General features: G+C 39.5%; 1 protein-coding gene across 2 annotated transcripts in view; it reads left to right on the top strand.

The window, feature by feature from the left end:
• Positions 1-19,960, top strand: part of RFX3 (regulatory factor X3) — a 190,296-nt gene that overhangs the window by 75,498 nt on the left and 94,838 nt on the right. For both annotated transcript variants that reach the window (XM_014057937.2, XM_087716026.1), the window contains exon 2: positions 10,958-11,082. In XM_014057937.2, the coding sequence (XP_013913412.1) occupies positions 10,966-11,082 (117 nt within the window). In that variant the 5' untranslated portion in view covers positions 10,958-10,965. The remainder of the gene's footprint in view (positions 1-10,957; positions 11,083-19,960) is intronic.

The raw sequence follows: 19,960 nt of genomic DNA, 5'->3' as shown, positions 1-19,960 counted from the left end.
ATGCTTTGGGCTTGCAAAAATTCTGATCTAATATTTCTGGCAATTCCTTTTATTAGTACATTATTTAATCTGTTATCAATGGAAAGTGTGAAGCAAAGTTCATTTTACTTTTTTGGTTCTATTTAGAAACAATTTTTGCCTACAGTATTTTAAGCCTGTTGATCAATTTTAAATCTAATCTAAAAGAGGTTGATTCATTTAAAATTTGAATAGAATGAATATTATTTTTATATTAAGTGTTCAGTACATATTAAGGGATTGATTAAGATGTATTAAAGGGACTACACTAAACTGACTAACAGCAGTTCGTTTAGTGACCATTTAAAGTTACAATGGCATTGAAAAAGTGACTTATGACTGTTTTTCACACTTACAGTCCTTGCAGCATCCCATGAACACGTGATCAAAATTCAGTTGCTTAGCACCTGACTCATATTTATGACAGTTGCAGTACCTTGGGTCATGTGATCAACTTCTGAGACCTTCTGACAAGCAAAGTCAATGTGGAAACCAGATTTACTTAACAATTGTGTTAATAATTTAACAACTGCAGTGGTCCACTTAACAACTATGACAGGAAGGTCATAAAATGGGACAAAATTCACTTAACAAATTTCTCACTTAGCAACAGAAATTTTGGACTCAAAAACTACCTATATTACAAAATCCTTCGTGATAAATTCTATCCTTTGTTTATTTTTCAAAGTACTGTATACTTCAAAATGATATGTCTGTATGCATTGGGAATTGACTATAGGAACTGATGTAAATTTCTATATTTTTATGGAACTAAGGAATAAAATATAGTGTATCTGAGTTTTTCTAGCACACTATACAATATGATGAACAGTTGACACATTCTTACTTTTAAAAGATTTCTAATTACCTTGAGGGGTTTGTAGCCAATAAAAGGTCAACTTGGAAATCTATTGCTACAGCGAATCTTCTACGTAATTTTAAAATGTTCTACATCTTATCAGCCTAGCAACATGGCACATGGTTGACTTTGAAAAGCTAAGCAGAGCCAAACTTCGTTGGGAGACATTCATGAAATTGCAGGTCATGTAGGCTAAATGGGAAAATAATAATAAATAATTGGATAAAAATGCCACATTCAGTCTGAACTGCTGATAATAATATCATCATCCATGAAGTCAATAGAATTGAGTTCAAATATACTTTGTCAATTAAATTGTCTAATAATGGTGATTGCTGTCTTTAGTAGCTTGGGGAATTGGGGTTTGTGGAAGGCTGGATGAAAAGAGGGATTCATAAAAAGAGTCCGTCTATTAACCCTTTAATTTTGAAGAAAGGAAGAATACTAAAAGGATTTCCACAAAGGAAAGGATATGTGACAATGGCTACCATCAGCTTGGATGTTTTCTGAAGGTGAAATCTTTCCCTCTTAATAATAACTATGGCTCATATTGATTATATAGAAATTCCTTTTATCAAGGAAATATGCATCAGTTTATGTGACACTGAGAACATGCAGAGCTAGTTCCGCTAACTGGCCAGTAATTCTGTGAAAACAGGTTTTGGCCTATCATAAAAATGACATTATAGCAGGGTTCACTTGTTCAAGAGAAGAATGGTTTGCAGAAGAATGGTTACATTCAACCCCTATGCTCAAGGTACTTTATGGTCCATATTTATTTGCATTATAAAAAGTTTAAATTAAAGAACATAACCTTTTTGATCAGTTTGTCCATAGTATCCAAAAACAACAGATTGGTTGTTGTATCAGTATTATAGATTATATTGATTTTCCCATGCAAAACAGAAGAAAGAAGCAGTGCAAACTATTTAGTGTTTTACTTTATCCTTTAGAAATATTGATATGTGTGGTTGAACAACTGGTCTTCTGAATTAGCTGTCTCTTCCAAATGGGAACTAATGGCATGCACATTTAAAAAAATAAATATGTCCTTTTTAGCATGTTCTAACTGCATAATATAGATACATTTTCAGTTCTACACTTCTTTAAAATTATTTAGCTTTAGCTGCTTGCAGATCAGGAAATGGAAATGACAAGGAACACCTACAAAATCTTTTTGTGCTACAGAGGAGAACATGATTGACAGTGAAACTTTCTTCCCACATAGTAGCAATGCTGAGTTTTTAAAAGTGGTCTAGTATATGAGCCTGAAAGATATTTTTGTAATACTTGAATAAAGGCTACTGCTTGAGCCTAAAGGGTGTGAAAAAAATGTCATTTTTTTTTTGCCTGGGAAAAAAAAATATCCAGGTGGCACCACTCATGTGAATACACTTAACAGATGTAATCTCCAGCAGAGAGGCTGGAACATTTAAATAGCCATTACTTTGGAACACTTTACAAAATACCCCTGCAACCTTTGCTTAACATATCATACATGTTGGCATCTGTCTGGAGATAAGCAGAGCAGAAAGCCAAATGGTTTCATAAGTGTTCCCATCAGTTGGAAACATGACATGGCATGACATAAAAGGTTTTGACACTTTTCAATGAATGAGATAAAGAGAGTATCTGTAAGCTGTAATAGTACTATTAAAACAAATGCTGTTTTGTGAGTCATCCTATAAAGCTTTTTGGTACCAGAGGGGTAATACAATAAAAATATATGTCACATGGTGAACAAGTAGTGTCATTAATATTTTGTCTGCATATAGAGGAGGAAGAAGTTAAATTGTAGTCTTCTATTGACTAAAGATGGCTATACACCAATAGAAGATAATATTTGTAGCTCAGGGTTGAACTCTGAGGTCCTTGGTGCTCTCTGAGCTTATTTGTTTTCTTGTGGACATTTCATTACCTAAAACTAGGTAATATCAGTGTTAGAAAGGAATGGTGTTTGTTCTCTGTTTTTGTACTAGTGGCTTGCCCAATCAGTGTTGGTGCAACTGTTTCTTGGTGGTCCCTTCATTAGCCTAATTGGGTAATGAAACATCTGCAAGAAAACAAACAAGCCCAGAGAGTAGCAAGGACCCCACAGAAGGCTATGAGTCTTAAACTTCAGTTGACAAAAATTGTATATCCAAACAGAGATCCAAGTGAGAGAAATAGGCAAAACCTAGGGCCCAGGGCCTTTGATATCCACAGCCAGAATGTTGTGGATTTCTATTATTCTTCATTTTATTTACTTTACTATGATTTAGCCTTCCTTTGGTTTTGTCAGTTTTATGTGACTGGATCAAGATGGATCTGAAGTTGATTCCTTTGATCTCTAAATACTATTACATGGAATAGTCATAATCCTGCCATCAGAGTAATGGAGAAATGCATTTTATATTTGAATGAAGACGATACCTATACAACAAACATTATAAGGAAGCAATTTTAGAATGGGTTGACTCCAGAGAAGTGAGGGTAAGTAGAGCAAACTGATGACCTGTGCCTTGGAACCTTTCTTGATAAGGGGAGGATGTGAGATTGGGCATAGTGTTCACAAAGCTGCTTCTCTTTAGGAGACTGACAGGACAGTAGGTTTGAGTGGTGGAAGACAACTTGAGTTAGCTATCTTTCTCACAACTACAAAGGAGACTTTTAAAGATAGGCAAATCTTACTTTCTAATCACTTTTGGAATTTGCTCATTAACTACTTTTAAGCTGTTAGAGGTCATCAGACCATCAAACCTGAAAACGCTGGGTGAATTTGCCTTTAATTCTAAATCAAAGAAAAACGTAATCAGAAGCTTAAGAATTTATACACTCTGAAATTAAACAAGATTTTGATTTTAGAAAGCTAAAAATGGACTAAAGGTATTAAAATTGGAATGTTGACATTTTTCCAAAAAGATTTTGAAATTAATTATAAAGAACAATCAGCCTCTCTGGAAAATAGCTTCTGTTTTGGTTTTTAAAAACTGGACACTAGAGGGATTAAGGTTTTTAAATCGAGGATTTATAATTTATATGGCTCCACAATATTACTTCATTGTTTTCCTTTTTTTTTTTGTTTCATTCTCCTTTGTTCTTATTTTCATGTAAGCCACTGAGAGTTATTTTGAAGTCAGGTGATCTCTAAGTAAAAAAGTGAACAGTGGAGGATAGAAGTTGTTTTATGGAACTAAATATTGTGTTTCCCCAAAAATGGTCTTATTTTTTTTGTCCTCCAAAAGAGGCATTAGGACTTATTTTTGGGAGATGTCTTCCACTGTCTCATCTTGCGGTGGCAGCACTGACAGCCCCATACAGCAGGAGCCCATGTGGCTTCAGGAAAGGCCTCTGCAGCCAAGAAGCAAGCTCTGGATTGACATGTACGCCCCCCCCCCCCCAACCTCTATTTCTCTAGCAGTCCATCCAGAGCTCGTTTCTTGGCTGAAGAGGCCTTTCCTGATGACCTCTGACGGTCAAACGGAGGCCAGGGGCATATTGGGCGCACATGTAAAAAAATCAAGCTAGGTCTTATTTTTGAGATAGGTCTTATTTTCAGGAAAATGTGGTAGCAGCAGACCAAGAATGCTGCCTTATTTAATGCCTATTTGAATGGGGAGTGATCAGACAAGACCACTCCAAGAATAGCACGCTTAACCTACATATAGGTATTTCAATATAACTCTGTAATTCATCATCAAAACTTCCATCTAGTATGGAACCTATTGGATTTGCCTATTGCATTGAATCAATGTCACCTTCCCATCAATTAATGTAACATTAGAGAGCATCTCAAAGACAAGTAAAATATTCCTCTAACAATTTGTTCAAGACTACACATTGATCAATCTGGATTTAAATCTGACTTTCTCCATCGGAAACACATACATTTGAGTCAGCCAGATTGCAATGTCTGGAGTCCAGATTAAAATCCAAGGCACCACAGTTAAACAGGAAGAGAAATGTTTGGTTGTGCAGTAATTATGTGGGAATTAAAATAGTAAGACTTCCTTGGGCCTATGTGCCTTCTTAGTACACAGGTAGCCATGTTGGGAATGAGATGTAGTCATCAAACGCTAAGGTCTTATATTTCTGTCTTCTATAAAAAATAATACTAAAAGTTAGTAATTCTATGAGGGATGGAGTTCCTTCTTAGAACACCATTCTGTTATATTGTAAATGACATGACATACTATGAGTATCTGACTGTTTTGAGAGCTTAAGGGAGCTTGACTGTGTACCATTTTGCTAATGCTTTTAATATATTCATTCCTGCAGCTGTTGAGTGCTAGGATCTAGCTAGTGTATGAAGCTAATGTACTGTATCTATTCAGTTATAGTGCAGAGATCTGTTAGTTAAATTCTTGGTAGAAGGTTTGAACCTCAAAGGATAACATTTGGTTAACTGTGTCTAACATTAACTGTTTCCTCCCAATAAGGTTGAAAATATTAATTCGATGCCTTCCTGCTAACCATTTAGCAAAAAATAAAAAAGGCTGCACAAGAAGCCAGAAAGATACACATTATATGGTGACAGGAATATTTCATTTGCATTCAGTGATAATATATGTTTAGCTATATTTGAAAACCTATTTAATGCATGTTTCTTGACTATCTTAGATAATCCTTTTGGAGAGAGAATAACAAGCAGCCATTGGGAAAACTGAATTCCATGACATTAGCCATATGAAAAACAGAACAAAAAATATGTTTACACTTTTTGTGATTGTCCCAAGTAGTAGCAATTTTCATACAGTGGTCAGAGAAACGTAGCCAAAAATCAAACCACTGATGTTTTAAAATTATTTAGATGTACTGGTCACCTCTAGATAATGTATCTTGCAATACTATTATAGTTCATAAAATACTAAAGGTTACAAGGAATTGTTTTCAGTGCAAATCTAGTCTCTTCTTTTTACCATTATGAAATTCCCCAGTGCTTGTAAAGCTTTTCATGCTCAGTCTTCAGTATTAACTGGCTCACATTTTCTTCATAGAATAGGAATGTAGCACAAAGTATTAAATAATACGTGTAACATTCAGCATTGCACTGACACTTTGGGATTGCTTTTTGCTATATTCCTTTTCTATCATATCAGATTAGCTTCAGGTCCACCAATTATGGCAACAGGTGACCCAACTATAGTTCTCTATTATGCTTTGATCGTCTATAGATGAAACTAAATGTTATTACAATATTTTGGAAAATGATAGTAATTTGAAATTTCTTGTATACTACATTCACTTTTATAATTAAGCTTCTTTGCTTCTCTGTGACTCATCAAGTTATTTTAATTTTTAGACAGATATGTTTTTACTTTCTGTAGAGAAAAAAACAGTACATTTGAATAAAAATTCCAGGCCTTTGTTTTCTGTACTGAATTAAAATCTGTATCATTATTTGAAGTAGATATTGAGATTTCACAAATTTAGTACTTAGAGCAGCAATCATGATAAAAATACATGCTAAAATTAGTTTATTATTAATATGCTATATTTACAACATGTGGCTGGCTATGCAATGGATGCATCAGATTCATTATGCAGTAAACCATTCTGGTACAGTATATAAAGAATAGAAGACCAAAGGATTTTTACTGTACTTATTCAGTTTATTAAATCATCTTGAAGGTATTTTTCAAATAATGTGTGTTTTTTACCAATACATTTGCTTTAAAAAAGATGAACATTGAAATACTTTTGTTTAATTTAAAGGAATGCTAATCTTGTCATGATCAGCAGTTAAGTTAATACAATATTCTTTTCCTCTTGTGTAAGTTAATTTGGCTTCTTTCAAACTATAGTGTATTTATATTCCTTCATTTATGGCTACTTCTGTAGCCCAGATCCACAACAGGTAGGGGTGTCTAACAGCTTAATTGGACAGAATGCAAAGGTCTTTTGTCAGATAAGTATCTGGTGTGGCTGGTGACAATTGCACTAGGCAAGACTAGTCAGATTGAAATTCAACTTGTCTCTCTTGCAGTCACATACAGTTTGTTAACATACAGACAGGGTGATTATTAAACAGCAGGGAAGATTATTTAGCCTTTCAAAATAGATTAATCTGACTGCCTTCATTGTGAGAACAAATATCTCTTTAAAAGAGCATTGTAAAGATACTAAATTAACAATTACTTCAAAGCATGTCATCCGTAAAATATTGGCTATGTTGTAGTTTAACTTAATGTTTCATATAGCACCAAAAACACCCCTAAGATGTAGGTCTTAAATATAGACTTTGTATAAAAGATAAAAGTTAGGTTGGGTGAAAGATTAAAAATTGTTTCCATCGATAGAGATAGATAGATATGAATTAACAAGTTTAGGTGTCTTTCAGTTTTTGGAAATAGATTAAAATTGTTTATATAAATTCAATCACTAATATTTTCTGAATCCTGGAGTGTCTTAGCTATGATTCCTTTCCTTTCTGGAACTATAAAAATATCTGTATTTATTGCTACTGTTTATATACAAGTCTTGTGTTACTTTCAAAAACTTTTTTTAAATATTTTTCACTGTTTTAGTATTTTAAGCTATGTTTACTTATACTTAGCTAGTGAATGCCAAATGTTTTGCTTCTGAGTGATCACATACACAATTGTTGTATTACTGTATAGTCCTTAAATCCAAGCTATATTTTCATGAATTCCTTTCACTGTGTCTGACTGTAACCATCTTGTCTCCCACTCCACCTCCGATTCCTTTTGAATGGTTTAAAGGTGTCTCAAACAGAAATGCAGGCACTATAGCCCTCAAGATCTGGCTAGCCCGTCAGGCCTGGGGATAAGTTTTTACTTTCGCCCCTCCCGAATGTCGAGTGAATGTTGTGTTTTACTGTTTAATTTATTCTCGTTCACATTTCTTTTTGTATTTGTCCTACACTCCCTTTCCCCTTTTATTGTAAGCCGCCCTGAGTCCCCTCAGGGAAAAGGGCGGCCTATAAATCTATAATAAATACCTTAAAAAAAATACAGGGATTTGTATTATAAAGATTTTTTATTTTGCAAAGGAGTGCAAATATTAATATTAAATGTTACGGCAGGGATAACAAACAAAACACCGACATACACTACCACCTTTCTTAACAAGAGTTCTTGTTTGCAAGCAGAACACAATCTGGACACAACGTATGCTACTGCATGAGGGAAAGAAAATAAGGAGTTACACACACACAGTGAGAGAGAGAGACAGACAGACAGATAGACAGACAGACAAACATGTGATGTGCCTGTGGAAAATCTGGACAATATTATGTTATTTCTAGTGGAATGATAAAGAAGGAAGAAAAGCAATGAAAAATTTGAATGGAAATATATGTGTGTGCATTTTAAAGGAATATAGAAGTAAAACACATACAATACTAAACTATTTACAGAAAAACAATGCAAATATATGATTTAGTTTAGTTAAAGAAAAAGTTGACGAAGGGAACATGTTGCAGGACCCCCAAGCCAAGGTGATGTGGGGATACGGTATCTTTTGAGCCAGTAGGGACTTACTGGACAGAAGTGATATGAAACAAGAGCTGCATTATATGGAAAATATTGGTGGCAAAATTCTGAAGAAAAGATTTAAAATCAGGAGGATATCATCTTATTTAACTCATATTCCCATCTTTCCATCATTGTGGTTTTTTAGCAAGCTGTGTGGATCGAAGTAGCCAGCCAGCTTTTATTACTATTGTCTAGGTTGCTGGGCTTCACAAGTGGATCAAATTGTCCTTAAACAATGCACCAGTGGGATAAAGAGCAAGCAATTGCCAAAAAGTCCATCTAGAGTAAATGTGGGCAAAGCAATATGCAATATCTTAAATAGCAGCACTTTCTGCCACACAGTTTTTCTTGGAGGCAATTCCCTTATGACAGATAAGGTTGTCACAGAAAGGAATTTAATGGATTTACCTTTTTTTCTTTGCTGATAAAGAGAATAGGTAGTCCTCGAATTTTGACCACAATTGAGCCCAAAATTTCTGTGCCTAAGCGAGACCGTTGTTAAGTGAGTTTTGCCCAATTTTGCCACCTTTCTTGCTACAGCTGTTCCGTGAATCTGGCTTCCCCATTAACTTTGCTTGTCAGGAGATCACAAAACGTGATGATCACATGAAATTGCACACTGCAACTGTCAAAAATATGACTCACTTACTAAGCATTTGAATTTTGATCATGTGACCATGGGAATGCTGCGACAGTGTGAAAAATAGTTATAGGTCATTTTTCCCAGTGCCGTTGTAACTTTGAACGGTTACTAAACGAATATTGGGGCTATCTGTATTGATTCTGTTAGTCTTTCCATGTGGAACAAAGGAAAAATCATCTCAGGAACCACGACTCTAAAAACCAATCCATAAATAGAATGGCTAGATGTCCAGAAAGTCGTATCCTGGCTCAGTGTTCTTCCCACAGGCGTCAGAGTTATGACAGTAACAGAAAACAAAGCCTTGATCCACAGTGATTTCTTGATCATTGGAACAGTGGAGACAATTCCATAGGATGAATTATTTTTCAGGAGAAAAGACAAGGCCAAGAGGAATTTCCTTTCTGACCCCTTGGGAGGAAATTCTTTTTTAGTTTTAGTTTTGTCTTCTCAGGAAGGCCAATGGTCTAACAGACTTCAAGGTGCAGACTTGGCCTTTAAATAAAATGTCAAAAGTGAAGAAGAGCATTAGCGGAGGACAGATTCCAGAAGTTACCACTATGAGGAAGGAGGCACCCATGTTTGTGTCCAGCCAGCTAAGTAGTAAATAGAGAGCTCCTGGCGGGAGGGGGGGGGGAGGATAGTCCCAAGGTAACATGCCAACCAGGCTACAGGAACAAGGAAACAAATAACATTGAATTTGAACAGGAAAATAATGAATGCACATTATTGATCTTCTGTTGATAATTTTAATGATCACTGGACACAGTCAAGCAGAAATGACTAAATCATAACTTGTATGAGGAAGAAATTAAATAAAAATGGAACAACAGCAGAATATTGTTTCTGGATTTTTTAAAACATAGAATGCTGTTTGTGCAGGCTTTGAAAATAAATGAAGCACCCTGTGAATGGCAAATTTGTAACCAGCCAAATGCTACTGACACAATTCTCAGCAGCCCAATGAGGGTTGCTGGAAGTTGTAATTCAGCAGTATTCAAATGGCCACAATTTTGTCCATTTTTGTTCTGTGGGGAACAAAAAACAACCTCTCTTCAGTTGAGCTGCTGATTTCATGTGTTGGTGTAGAACTTTGGCAACAGTTTCAAAGTGGTTTGTTGATTTACTTACTTATTGCCTTTATGACTTAGTCCTCAACTTACAACAGTTTGTTTAATGGCTGTTCAAAGTTACAACGGTACTGAAAAAAGTGCCATTGTACTTATGGCCATTATTCATACTTATGACCGTTGCATCAACCCCATAGTCACATGATTTACATTCACATGCTTAATAGTTGGTTCATATTTATGACAATTGCCGTGTCTTGGGATCATGCGATCACCTTTTGCAACCTTTTAACAAGCAAATTCAATAGGGAGGCCAGATTCACTTAAAAGCCGTACTACTAATTTAACAGATGCAGTGATTCACTTAACAAATGTGGCAAGAAAAATGGTAAAATGGGACAAAACTGAATAGATTTCTCACTTAGCAACATAAATTTTGGGCTCAATTGTGGTAGTCAGTCAAGGTCTACTTTTGTAACTCTAGGCAGCGAATATAACTAATGCTCCTTGCTCCTCCTAACAACAACCCTGTGAGGTGATTGACAGAGTGACTGCCCTAAACTTACTCTCCATCTTTCATGCTTGAGGCAGGACTGGAACTCACGGTCACCTGGCTTCTGGCCCGGTGCCTTAACCACTAGACCAAACTAGCTCTTTATCTTTATCTTTGTCTTCTTTTCCAGAAAGTGTTTAGTTTGTTTCCCAATCTAGTCTACAAACTGGTGTTTTCTGATTATTTCCCATCAAAACAACAACAATCTTAGGCTGTTCCAATCCTGCTTAGCTTTTTTAGGATCAGTCAAGGTTGGTAGGATAAAGGCAGTTTAAAGTGGTTATGTATTCATAACAAAACAAAATCATAAATTTAATGAGTGTATATTTACCTCTCATACAGCAACAAGAATGCAGACATCAGAGACTGGGTCGGATACAGGTTCGACGGTTACTTTGCAGACTTCCGTAGCTAGCCAAGCAGCTGTACCTACCCAGGTGGTACAGCAATTACCAGTGCAACAACAGGTAGGTGCTGTGTTGTCTTTGAAAAAAAAATGAACTTTTTGGGCAGTGCCAATTCAATCTCCTATATAAGTTTCTTGAAAAGAGTTCTGCTGTTTCAGTATTGTGGAGTTTAAATTACTTTGTTATGTATTGTTAAAGAGAGCAGCTGTCCACCTTGTTCTTGATCAGACTGCTTATCGCTACAAGTCCAAAATGATTATCATATTTCTGCCAACATGTATGAAGCTACTCAGGTCGAAGAATACATTCATGATTTTGTTTAGAGTAATCCAGGTTTTGTAGTCTAATGCTGTCCATATAGGTTCTCATTACGGTTCCCAAAATATTTTGTGCAACTTTTTGACATTAGGGATTGCAAATAGCTATTTTCCTGGGGAAATTGGGGAAGATAATATGCACAATGGTTCTATAAACCAGGAAGTTAGACATGGGATATTGATGATTCGTATATGAAGACAGTTATTTTTAAATGAAGAAATATTCTAATACAGCTTATGTTTTGGTTCTTTACTCCTGAGAGCTATCAGCTTCTCTGAGTGGTTATAGGTGCATTTGGGTTAATGTCAGGGAAATGACATGGGAGAGATGGTTAAATATATTCCTAAGATAAACCCATCTTTGTTTTTCAGAGAAACTGGATGAGGCTATCCAGGAAAAGAAAGTCCTTTTGGAAATTTTGAGCATAGATTGCTTATGCCTGAAAAATAAAATAGACTATGAATTGTTCTTTTCGATAAGAACATTTAGAAATAAATACAAGAATGTACCAAAGAGATTGTTTTGTTCACAATTTAAACTGAAAATCTATCTGATCATATATAATTACATAAGCTAATCTCAGTCATATATGTAATTATAAGTTTATCCTAAGCTAACAGTGTATTCATGATTTCTGTGATTAACATAAGCATTTCAGATGAATTTCTCCTATTACATATGTTTGCAATTTTATATGCCTTATTTCAAAGTGTTGCAATAAAAGTGTATTTCAGATGCTGTCTTTATAAATCTGAATAAATCCGACACTGGTTTGTCTTCTTTTAGAAATATATTTTATTGGAAAAAAAAGTAAAGTGCTTAATTACTCAAGATGGCTTTTGTTTTTGTAGTGGATGTGTTTATCTACTTTTGTTTTTGTTGACAAATATAATATATCAGCATGTATAAATTAATGCTCCATTTGTTATTTTGAAACAACAGATTTTACACTAACACATTCTTTGTTTTGGTATTCTTTTCTTCTGCAGATGACAGTGAAAATAATGACTAATGAAACAGTATCTGAGAGGCTTTGTTTTTATCGCATTAACATATATTTTGCATTTTTCTGTTTGAATGAAAAAGAGTGCTGTGGTTGAACTGTTACTTCACTTTGATATCTTAGAATGGAAAGGGGCATTAGTATGCATAGGAAGAATGAATAACACCTGTTCCAGCTCTAGCGGGAATCATAGTCACTCTGTTTTGCTTAGGTGTAAACATGTACTTCTTGTTAGCTTACTTTTGAAGTAAGTGAGCTTCTCCCAATATTATACATATCTACTTCCACTTTCCTGATAATCTTCTTTGTTGCTTTTTTATTTCCCATTATGATACCATTTGGTCATGTGACTAAAGTACCCCCAGTAAGTGAGAGGAGAACATATTGTGGGTTTGGAGTTTTTTTGCTAGAAATTGACTCTAAAACTTGGCTGAAAGTTGGCTGTTTTGTAGATTTGGATCATAGGAAGAGGAGAGTGCAAGCTAACAAAATACTCCATTAGCAAAATGGTTTGCAAAATGTTCATTTTGAATACAGAATGTGAATTCTGTGTCTATAATATTTTATCTGGATTCTTGTAAACATTCAGGCATTTGACTTTAGAATAAAGTGACCAGATTTTAAGAGGGGTAAAGCGGGACACCATTGACGGGGGGGGGAGCTCGGAGCACCTGAGCTGTAAAAAAAAAAAGAGGGCTGTAAGCGTTACCCCTGCCGCCGCCTCCTCCTCCTCCACCATGCTTTTGAGGAGCATGGGGCCTTTTTTTCCTGCTCCCGCCCTCTCCGCTGCCTTCCTACTGACTCCCGCGGCCTTGTGGCTCTTCAAAAGCACGGTGGAGGAGGCGGCAGCAGCGGCAGGGATAACGCTTCATGGTGCTTTTATTTACAGCCCTCTCTGAACAGTTTACAGGATGGAAAAAACACTTTCAAAAGCCACCCCCATTGCCAGCCTCTCCCAACCGGATCCCCGCCTACCTCCCTTTGGCTCACCCGGACCAGGTTGCTGATGGCGGCTTGCATGGCATGGCTGCAGGGATAGTAGCGCCCGAGAGAAGCGGGCAAAAAAAAAACCCTTCCAACGGCTGAGCCACTTGGCCTGGGACCGAGCCTCCTCTTCGCCGTGCTGCCGCCGCCAGAAAGCCCCCCCTGTCCGAGGCCACCAGACGGCTGTCGCAAAAACGGCATGCGTAGGCGTGCGCACGGGCAGGAGGGGAGGAAGCCTTGCCCCTCGTCAGGTGCTGCGAGCAGAGGGAGGGAAATCACTGCCCTCTGAAGGCCACATCGGGAACGACACTTCAGAGAAATAAAAACTTTTTTAACGGCGTCCTTTTTAAAATTGATGATTCGGCGTCTTTTCTTTCTTTTGGAAAATCGGGACTTTTTGAACACGCTGCAGGACAAGGGACAAATTTTTAAAAATCGTGACTGTCCCGCCAAAATCGGGACGTTTGGTCACCTTACTTTAGAATAAGAGTAAGAGAATAGTATAAACATGATCACTACTGTGTTTCATTATCTCCATCCCCAAACCATACATCAAACGACCCGTTTTTAGTCTCCCTTCTTTTTTGTAAACAATTGGGATATTCATGGTTAGGCTAAACTATCTTCAGATTTCAAACATATGAGGAATGAAGTGATGTGTATGTGTGTGTGTGTGTGTGTGTGTTTCCGTCTGTGTCCACATATATATGTACTCACACACATCTATTCAATAGTACTTCAACAGGTCTCTCAAATCTCTAGTGTGTTTTGTATTAGTTTCTCCATTTATTATTTTAAACACATTTTGTCATAATTTCTTTCTGCTTAATTTTCATTCCCATCATTCCTGTCCCACTTTAATTCCATGTCAGTTTTTCACATTTTGCTTTTAGGTGCTTTTTTTTCCCAGAGTAATATCCTATGCATTAAATCTACGTTCTCTCTTTTTCATTTCAAAATGTTTTCTTAAAAGAAAGAAGCCACTTTGTTCTTTTGTAAAACCTTTTTGAAATCCTACTTTCCCTAAGGATTGTGAGGGCATGATTCATTGATCATTTCATTTGGCAGTTTCTGTTTCTGTGCCACTTTTTTTTTGTATGCTTGCCATTAGTCTTTTTTTCTCCTATTAATCATATACTTGTATATATACTTGTATACTTGGACTTTACTTTTTTTCCTTTTGGATTTTACTCTTACATGGTTTTTAAAATTCTTTTTACATTCTTCTCAATTTGCTCTGCTGTTCTATTTCAGTGTAAAAAATATATTCACATTCTTATTTTGACAACATTTTACTAGACTTTTAAATTTACGGTCTTCCACTCTTTGATATTGAAAATGCTGCAGTGGCATCGTGACTAATGATTTCCTATGAATCTTTCATCTTACACTGTACAAGATAGTGAAAGTAGTTGTACGTTCTGTGATTTGATTGTGACTTTGTGAAGAAGCACTTTTTGTCCATTTTGCTTCTCTTATTATTCAGATTCCTTGAATTACTTCTAATATTATGAGAAAAGGAAAAGAACCTATCCCCTTTCTTTATCTAGGTACAGTTTTATAAATCCTTATAATGTGCTTTCTTACTTACCTTTTTTAAAGCTAAGATAGTTAGGTTACAGGGATTCCTGTAAGCGAGATTACTATAACTTGATGTTTTGGTGATTCTTTTTCTGATTTTAAATATTGTTTTTCGAAGGACAGTGATCAGATTGGTGCACAGCATTCCAGGTTGAAAAATTTCCTTTAGTGTTTTTTTTTTTCTTTGAATAGGACATTCATTTGTACCTTGCATCAATTTTGCCTATCTGCTTACTGATAGTCTCAAAAAACAAATTACTTCAGTAGCAGTCAAATGTTACTTTTTAAAAAAATGCTTGATATTTGGTGTTTCATATGATGTATTTTTTTACCTAGAAATAATGTTAAGCTAATTTGTTATACATTATTGGATTCCCTCTGAATTTTTTTTTAGAACTTGATCAGCTTTAGAGACTGACCTTGGGACATGTTGCATATTCCTCTATTAAATCAGAAATTTCACCCTTGAGTTATTTTAAGAACTGTTGGGTAGATACCATCTGGACTGAGCAATTTGTTAGTTTTCAATTTGTCAATTAGATTTAGAACTTCTCCTCTTGACACTACTGTTTGTCTCACATTTTCCAGAGAAATTTTGTAGGATTAGCCAGGATTGGGTATTGTAATGTCCAATTGGCCTCGAGACAGAGTTTATTTGAAGCCACGTCTCTGTGCTCCTTGTTTCTGGTTCCCAGTTTCAATTCTGTCTGGCCGAAGAAAGACAGGTTGCTTTTGGTTCCTGATTCTTCAAAAAACAATCCAGTGCTATCCTGCAAATTCCTTCTCCTTGCCTTCTTCCCTTTGCCTCCATCTGATACCTAGAAGCCTCCCCTTGGTGTGGCTTGCGCCCGGCCGCCAGTAAGGGATTTAAAAGTTGCTTCTTGGGGTTTTAGAGGCAGGACGCCATTACGTCAGCCTTTGGGGGCCTCAATTCCTGCAGGCCACATGGACTGGGACAGAGGCTACTATGGAGCCTTGTTTTCATCCCTGCCTTCCTGGGTGGCCATCCGTTCTACAGTGGTGGCAGAGGCAAGGCCCTGCAAGCCCAGATTGACGCCAGTAGGCCCAGAGCTGTGCGGCTTGCAAAAGGGGCAGGAAAGGTCTACCAGAGGCTGATTTCGTTGTGTGGAGGCCATGAGTGATTGGAGGAAGCTGGTTTTTGGGCGCTGCTGTTTCTGGTGGCCTGAGCCTGTTGGAGCCCTGACCTGGTGCCATGGCAGATGCAGAGGAGAGGCCGGATTCCCCCTCATTGTCCCCTGGGGAGGGGACCTCCAGTGGCGCCCAAGTGAGGCCCACAGCCTCTGTGAGACTGCGAAAAACTGCAGCAGCTGAAAAATCCTCCAAGGCCTTGCAGAAGGACGAGGAAAGGAGGCACAGAGGCCTGGAAATGCAGGTGTCCAGGGCTGAACAGAGGGGTAGGCCTAGTTCTCCCTTGAGGTCTAGATCGCCCATTAGATCCAGTCTAGGTCTCCTCACAGGGGGGATTCCCCAGTGTATCTCAAGGACATTTCACCTTCCCCCCACTCTCCATTGTGGAACAGGGTCCCTATCTAAGGGATCCTTTTCAGTGCAGGGGGGCCAGGGGGATAATCCCATCAGGCCATCATTGGCTCCACAGTCTGAAAGTTGTGCACAAGAGGAGGAGGAGGATTCCTTCGTTAGAGACATGGAGCAGCTTCCAGCATGCATTCAGAGGTTTATCTCCTCTGCAATTTCACATGGAATTTCTGCTGGGTTACAGAAGGGGTCTGTGTGACCCGCAATGGTGGCAAAGGTCCCTGGAATCTAGTTTCTCTGAGGCGTTGCAGGTGCCCACAGTGGACCCTCCAGTGGTGGCATTGACGTCCACGTTAACAGTGGTGTCCGGTGATGTGGCTGATTACTTGAAGGCCGAGGATAAGAAGGCGAAGCTGACCCTTTGTAAATACATTCCAGTTTTCCACATGGGCCATCAAGGCAGCTGCCTCTGCATTGTTCTTCAGCCGCACGGCTATCCTTTGGCTACAACAGATGCAGGAAAGGATTCCGCCTGAGGAGGTGCGTACTCATTAAGATCTCAACAAGCTGGTTGCTGTTGCTCAATTCTCTGTGGATGCCACTCTTTATGCCATGAAGTATGCCTCACGGGCAATGGCGGCCTCGGTAACCTTCTGACGTCTCCTGTGGCTGAGGGAGTGGCAAGCGGAGAACAAGGCAAAGTGGCACCTGGCATCATTGCCTTACTCCAAGGGATCCCTTTTCGGTACCCCATTGGACCCAATCCTCGTTGAGGACAAAAATAAAAAGAAGGTCATGCCTATACCCGTAAAGAAGTAGGAGCAAAAATCTGTGCCTTTCTTTTGGAAGCAGTCCTATCGTCAGTCACATCAGGAGACGCAGCACAGCAGGTATTTTCTGAGATCAGATAGGCAGTCAGATAGGCACTACACCAGGGATAGGTCTAGGTTCCAACCCCAGGGGAAGAGGCCCTTTCGGGGGGTAGGTGGCTGTCCCTACTGCCGGGTCAGATAGGTCAATAGCGACCCCACCTATAGGCGGCAGACTGCTTCTGTTTGCTAATGCCTGGGCTGAGATTACCACTGATGCCTGGGTTCTGAATACCATCAGATTTGGCCTGCGCCTAGAGTTTCTCTCCATTCTGCCGAACCACTTTTGGACGTTTTCGGTCGCCAAGAGTAAAGATAAATGCTCTCTCTTGAGGCAGGCAATTCGACACCACCTAAAGATTAGGGCGGTGGAACCAGTTCCACCGGACCAAGTGTGTTCAGGTTTCTATTCCAACCTATTTGTCGTTCCGAAGAGTTTGGGGGGATGGAGGGCAATTCTGGATCTTAAACTGCTAAATTTTCACTTAGTTTATAGAAGATTCAAGATGGCATTGCTTAAATCCATCTTGGTGGGGGTCAGACACAATGACTTCATGGCCTCCATCGACCTGACAGATGCTTACTTCCATCTTCCCATCTTCCCTGGCCATCGTAAGTATCTCAGGTTCTCCTATTTAGGTAGCCACTACCAGTATAGGGCCCTACCGTTTGGCTTGGCATTGGCGCCTCGGACCTTCACTAAAGTCCTAGCCGCAGTGGCGGTTTACCTCCGTGAGTCCAATGCTATCTCGATAACATCTTAGTCCAAGCAGTATCATTTCAGTGGGTGAGGGAGGATCTTTCGTTGGTGGTATCCACACTACAGCAGTTAGGTTTTTTGGTTAACCTAAATAAGAGTTCTCTCATTCCCGCTACCAGGATTCCTCACCTGGGGACCATCATAGACTCTAAGCTGGGGAAGATGTTCCTGTCCCACGACTGTAAAGTTACTTTGTTAGCCTTAGTTAGACAAGTTAGAAGTCAACATTTTGTTTCTGTGGTAGTGCTCTCCAGTTTGCTGGGGAAATTCATTTCTTGCATAGACGTGGTGCCTTGGGCTTGTCTACACACGAGGATGCTCCAGTGGCATCTCCTGCCACATCAGATGTCAAACTCCAGCAATTCCGAGGAAAAGGTTCCAGTGACACCACAGGTGCAGCTGTCATTGAGGTGGTGGCTCTCCCCAGTGCTACACAAGGGCTGTGAGTTCAGGGAGCCGGAGCGCCTCATCCTGACAACAGATGCCAGCTTGTATGGGTGGGGAGCTCTCTTGGAGTCCCGGATGGCGCTGGGGCATTGGACCTGGTTGGACCTTCAACACAATATAAATTGGCTGGAACTGCAAGCGATTCACTTGGCATTACAGCACTTCAAGGACCATGTTCGGGATCGAGATGTCTTGGTGCTGACTGACAATGTGGCGGCAAAGGCCCACGTCAACTGACAAGACAGCACACACTCCAGGGCTCTTCAAACTGAGGCGATGGCACTTGGCACCTGGGTGGAGAGGCATCTTTGATTGCTCAGGTGGGGAGCACATTACAGGAGTGAACAACCATCAAGCCGACTGGCTCAATCAGGCCACAGTCGACCACGGGAAGTGGAGCCTTTCTCCGAAACTGTTTCTGGCCATCTGCTCCAGGTTCAGCCATCCAGAGGTGGACCTATTTGCCACACCGCAGAATGCTCAGGTGGATCGGTTCTTATCTCATTTCCTGCCTCGGGGACGGAGGGAGTCGACGCGCTTCGGATTCCGCGGCCAGAGGGCCTGCTCTACGCCTTCCCTCCCCTTCCCCTTCTCCCTGGGATAGTTCAGAAAGTGATATCAGAAAAGGCGGAGCTCACCTTAGTGGCGCCCTACTGGCCGCGCTGGGCATGGTTTGCAGATCTAATGTGCCTGTCAGTGTCACACCCGTGGAGGATCCTGGGGAGGGATGTGGACCCAGATAGGGGAACCTAGTGCATCCTGAGCCACAGTGGCTGCAGCTAGCCATGTGGAGATTGAGCGGGAGCACTTAAGGGCAGCCCAGTTTCACAGAGGGTGATCTCCACAGTTGAGGCTTCACGCAAGGGTTCCACCACTAGGATTTATGATTCCACCTGGCGGGTCTTTGCAGAGTGGTGCCGGGTCTCAGGAGTGAATCCTCGTGAGGCTTTGGTACTGCACGTCTTGGAGTGCCTCCAAGATGGATTGGATAGGGGGCTCTCACATAGCACCCTCAGGAGACAGGTGGTGGCCCTCTCCACGATTATTCAAGGGAGAGGGGCTCCTTCCATTTTCCCAGGTCCTGCTAATTAAGAGGTTTTTGAAGGGTGTGGGGAATCTCCGTCTCCCGGTAGTCCACAGGTTTCTGACATGGAGCCTCACTACAGTTCTCCAAGCATTGACAGGAGCACCATTCAAACCTCTGAGGAAGGTTGACCTGAAATTCGTAACCTTTAAGGTAGTGTTCCTTGTGGCGGTCACCTCAGCCTGTTGCATCTCTGAACTGGGGGTGTTTTCCTCCAGATTGGATCTTTGTACATTCCACAATAATCAGGTCATCCTGCGACTGGATCTGATTTTTGTTCCCAAGGTTAATTCTCTTTTCCACAGGTTGCAGGGGGTGGTATTACCAGATTTTTGTTCGGACCCATCTCATGATAGGAAGCGCCTTTGGCACCAGCTGAATGTCAGGCGTGCCTT

This window comes from Thamnophis sirtalis, unplaced genomic scaffold, assembly GCF_051295495.1.
Source record: "Thamnophis sirtalis isolate CommonGarterSnake01/CBP01778 unplaced genomic scaffold, rThaSir2_p1.2 scaffold_5, whole genome shotgun sequence".
Lineage (NCBI taxonomy): Eukaryota > Metazoa > Chordata > Lepidosauria > Squamata > Natricidae > Thamnophis > Thamnophis sirtalis.
Note: the sequence above shows the minus strand (reverse complement) of the source record. Positions and strands in the feature narration are given on the sequence as shown.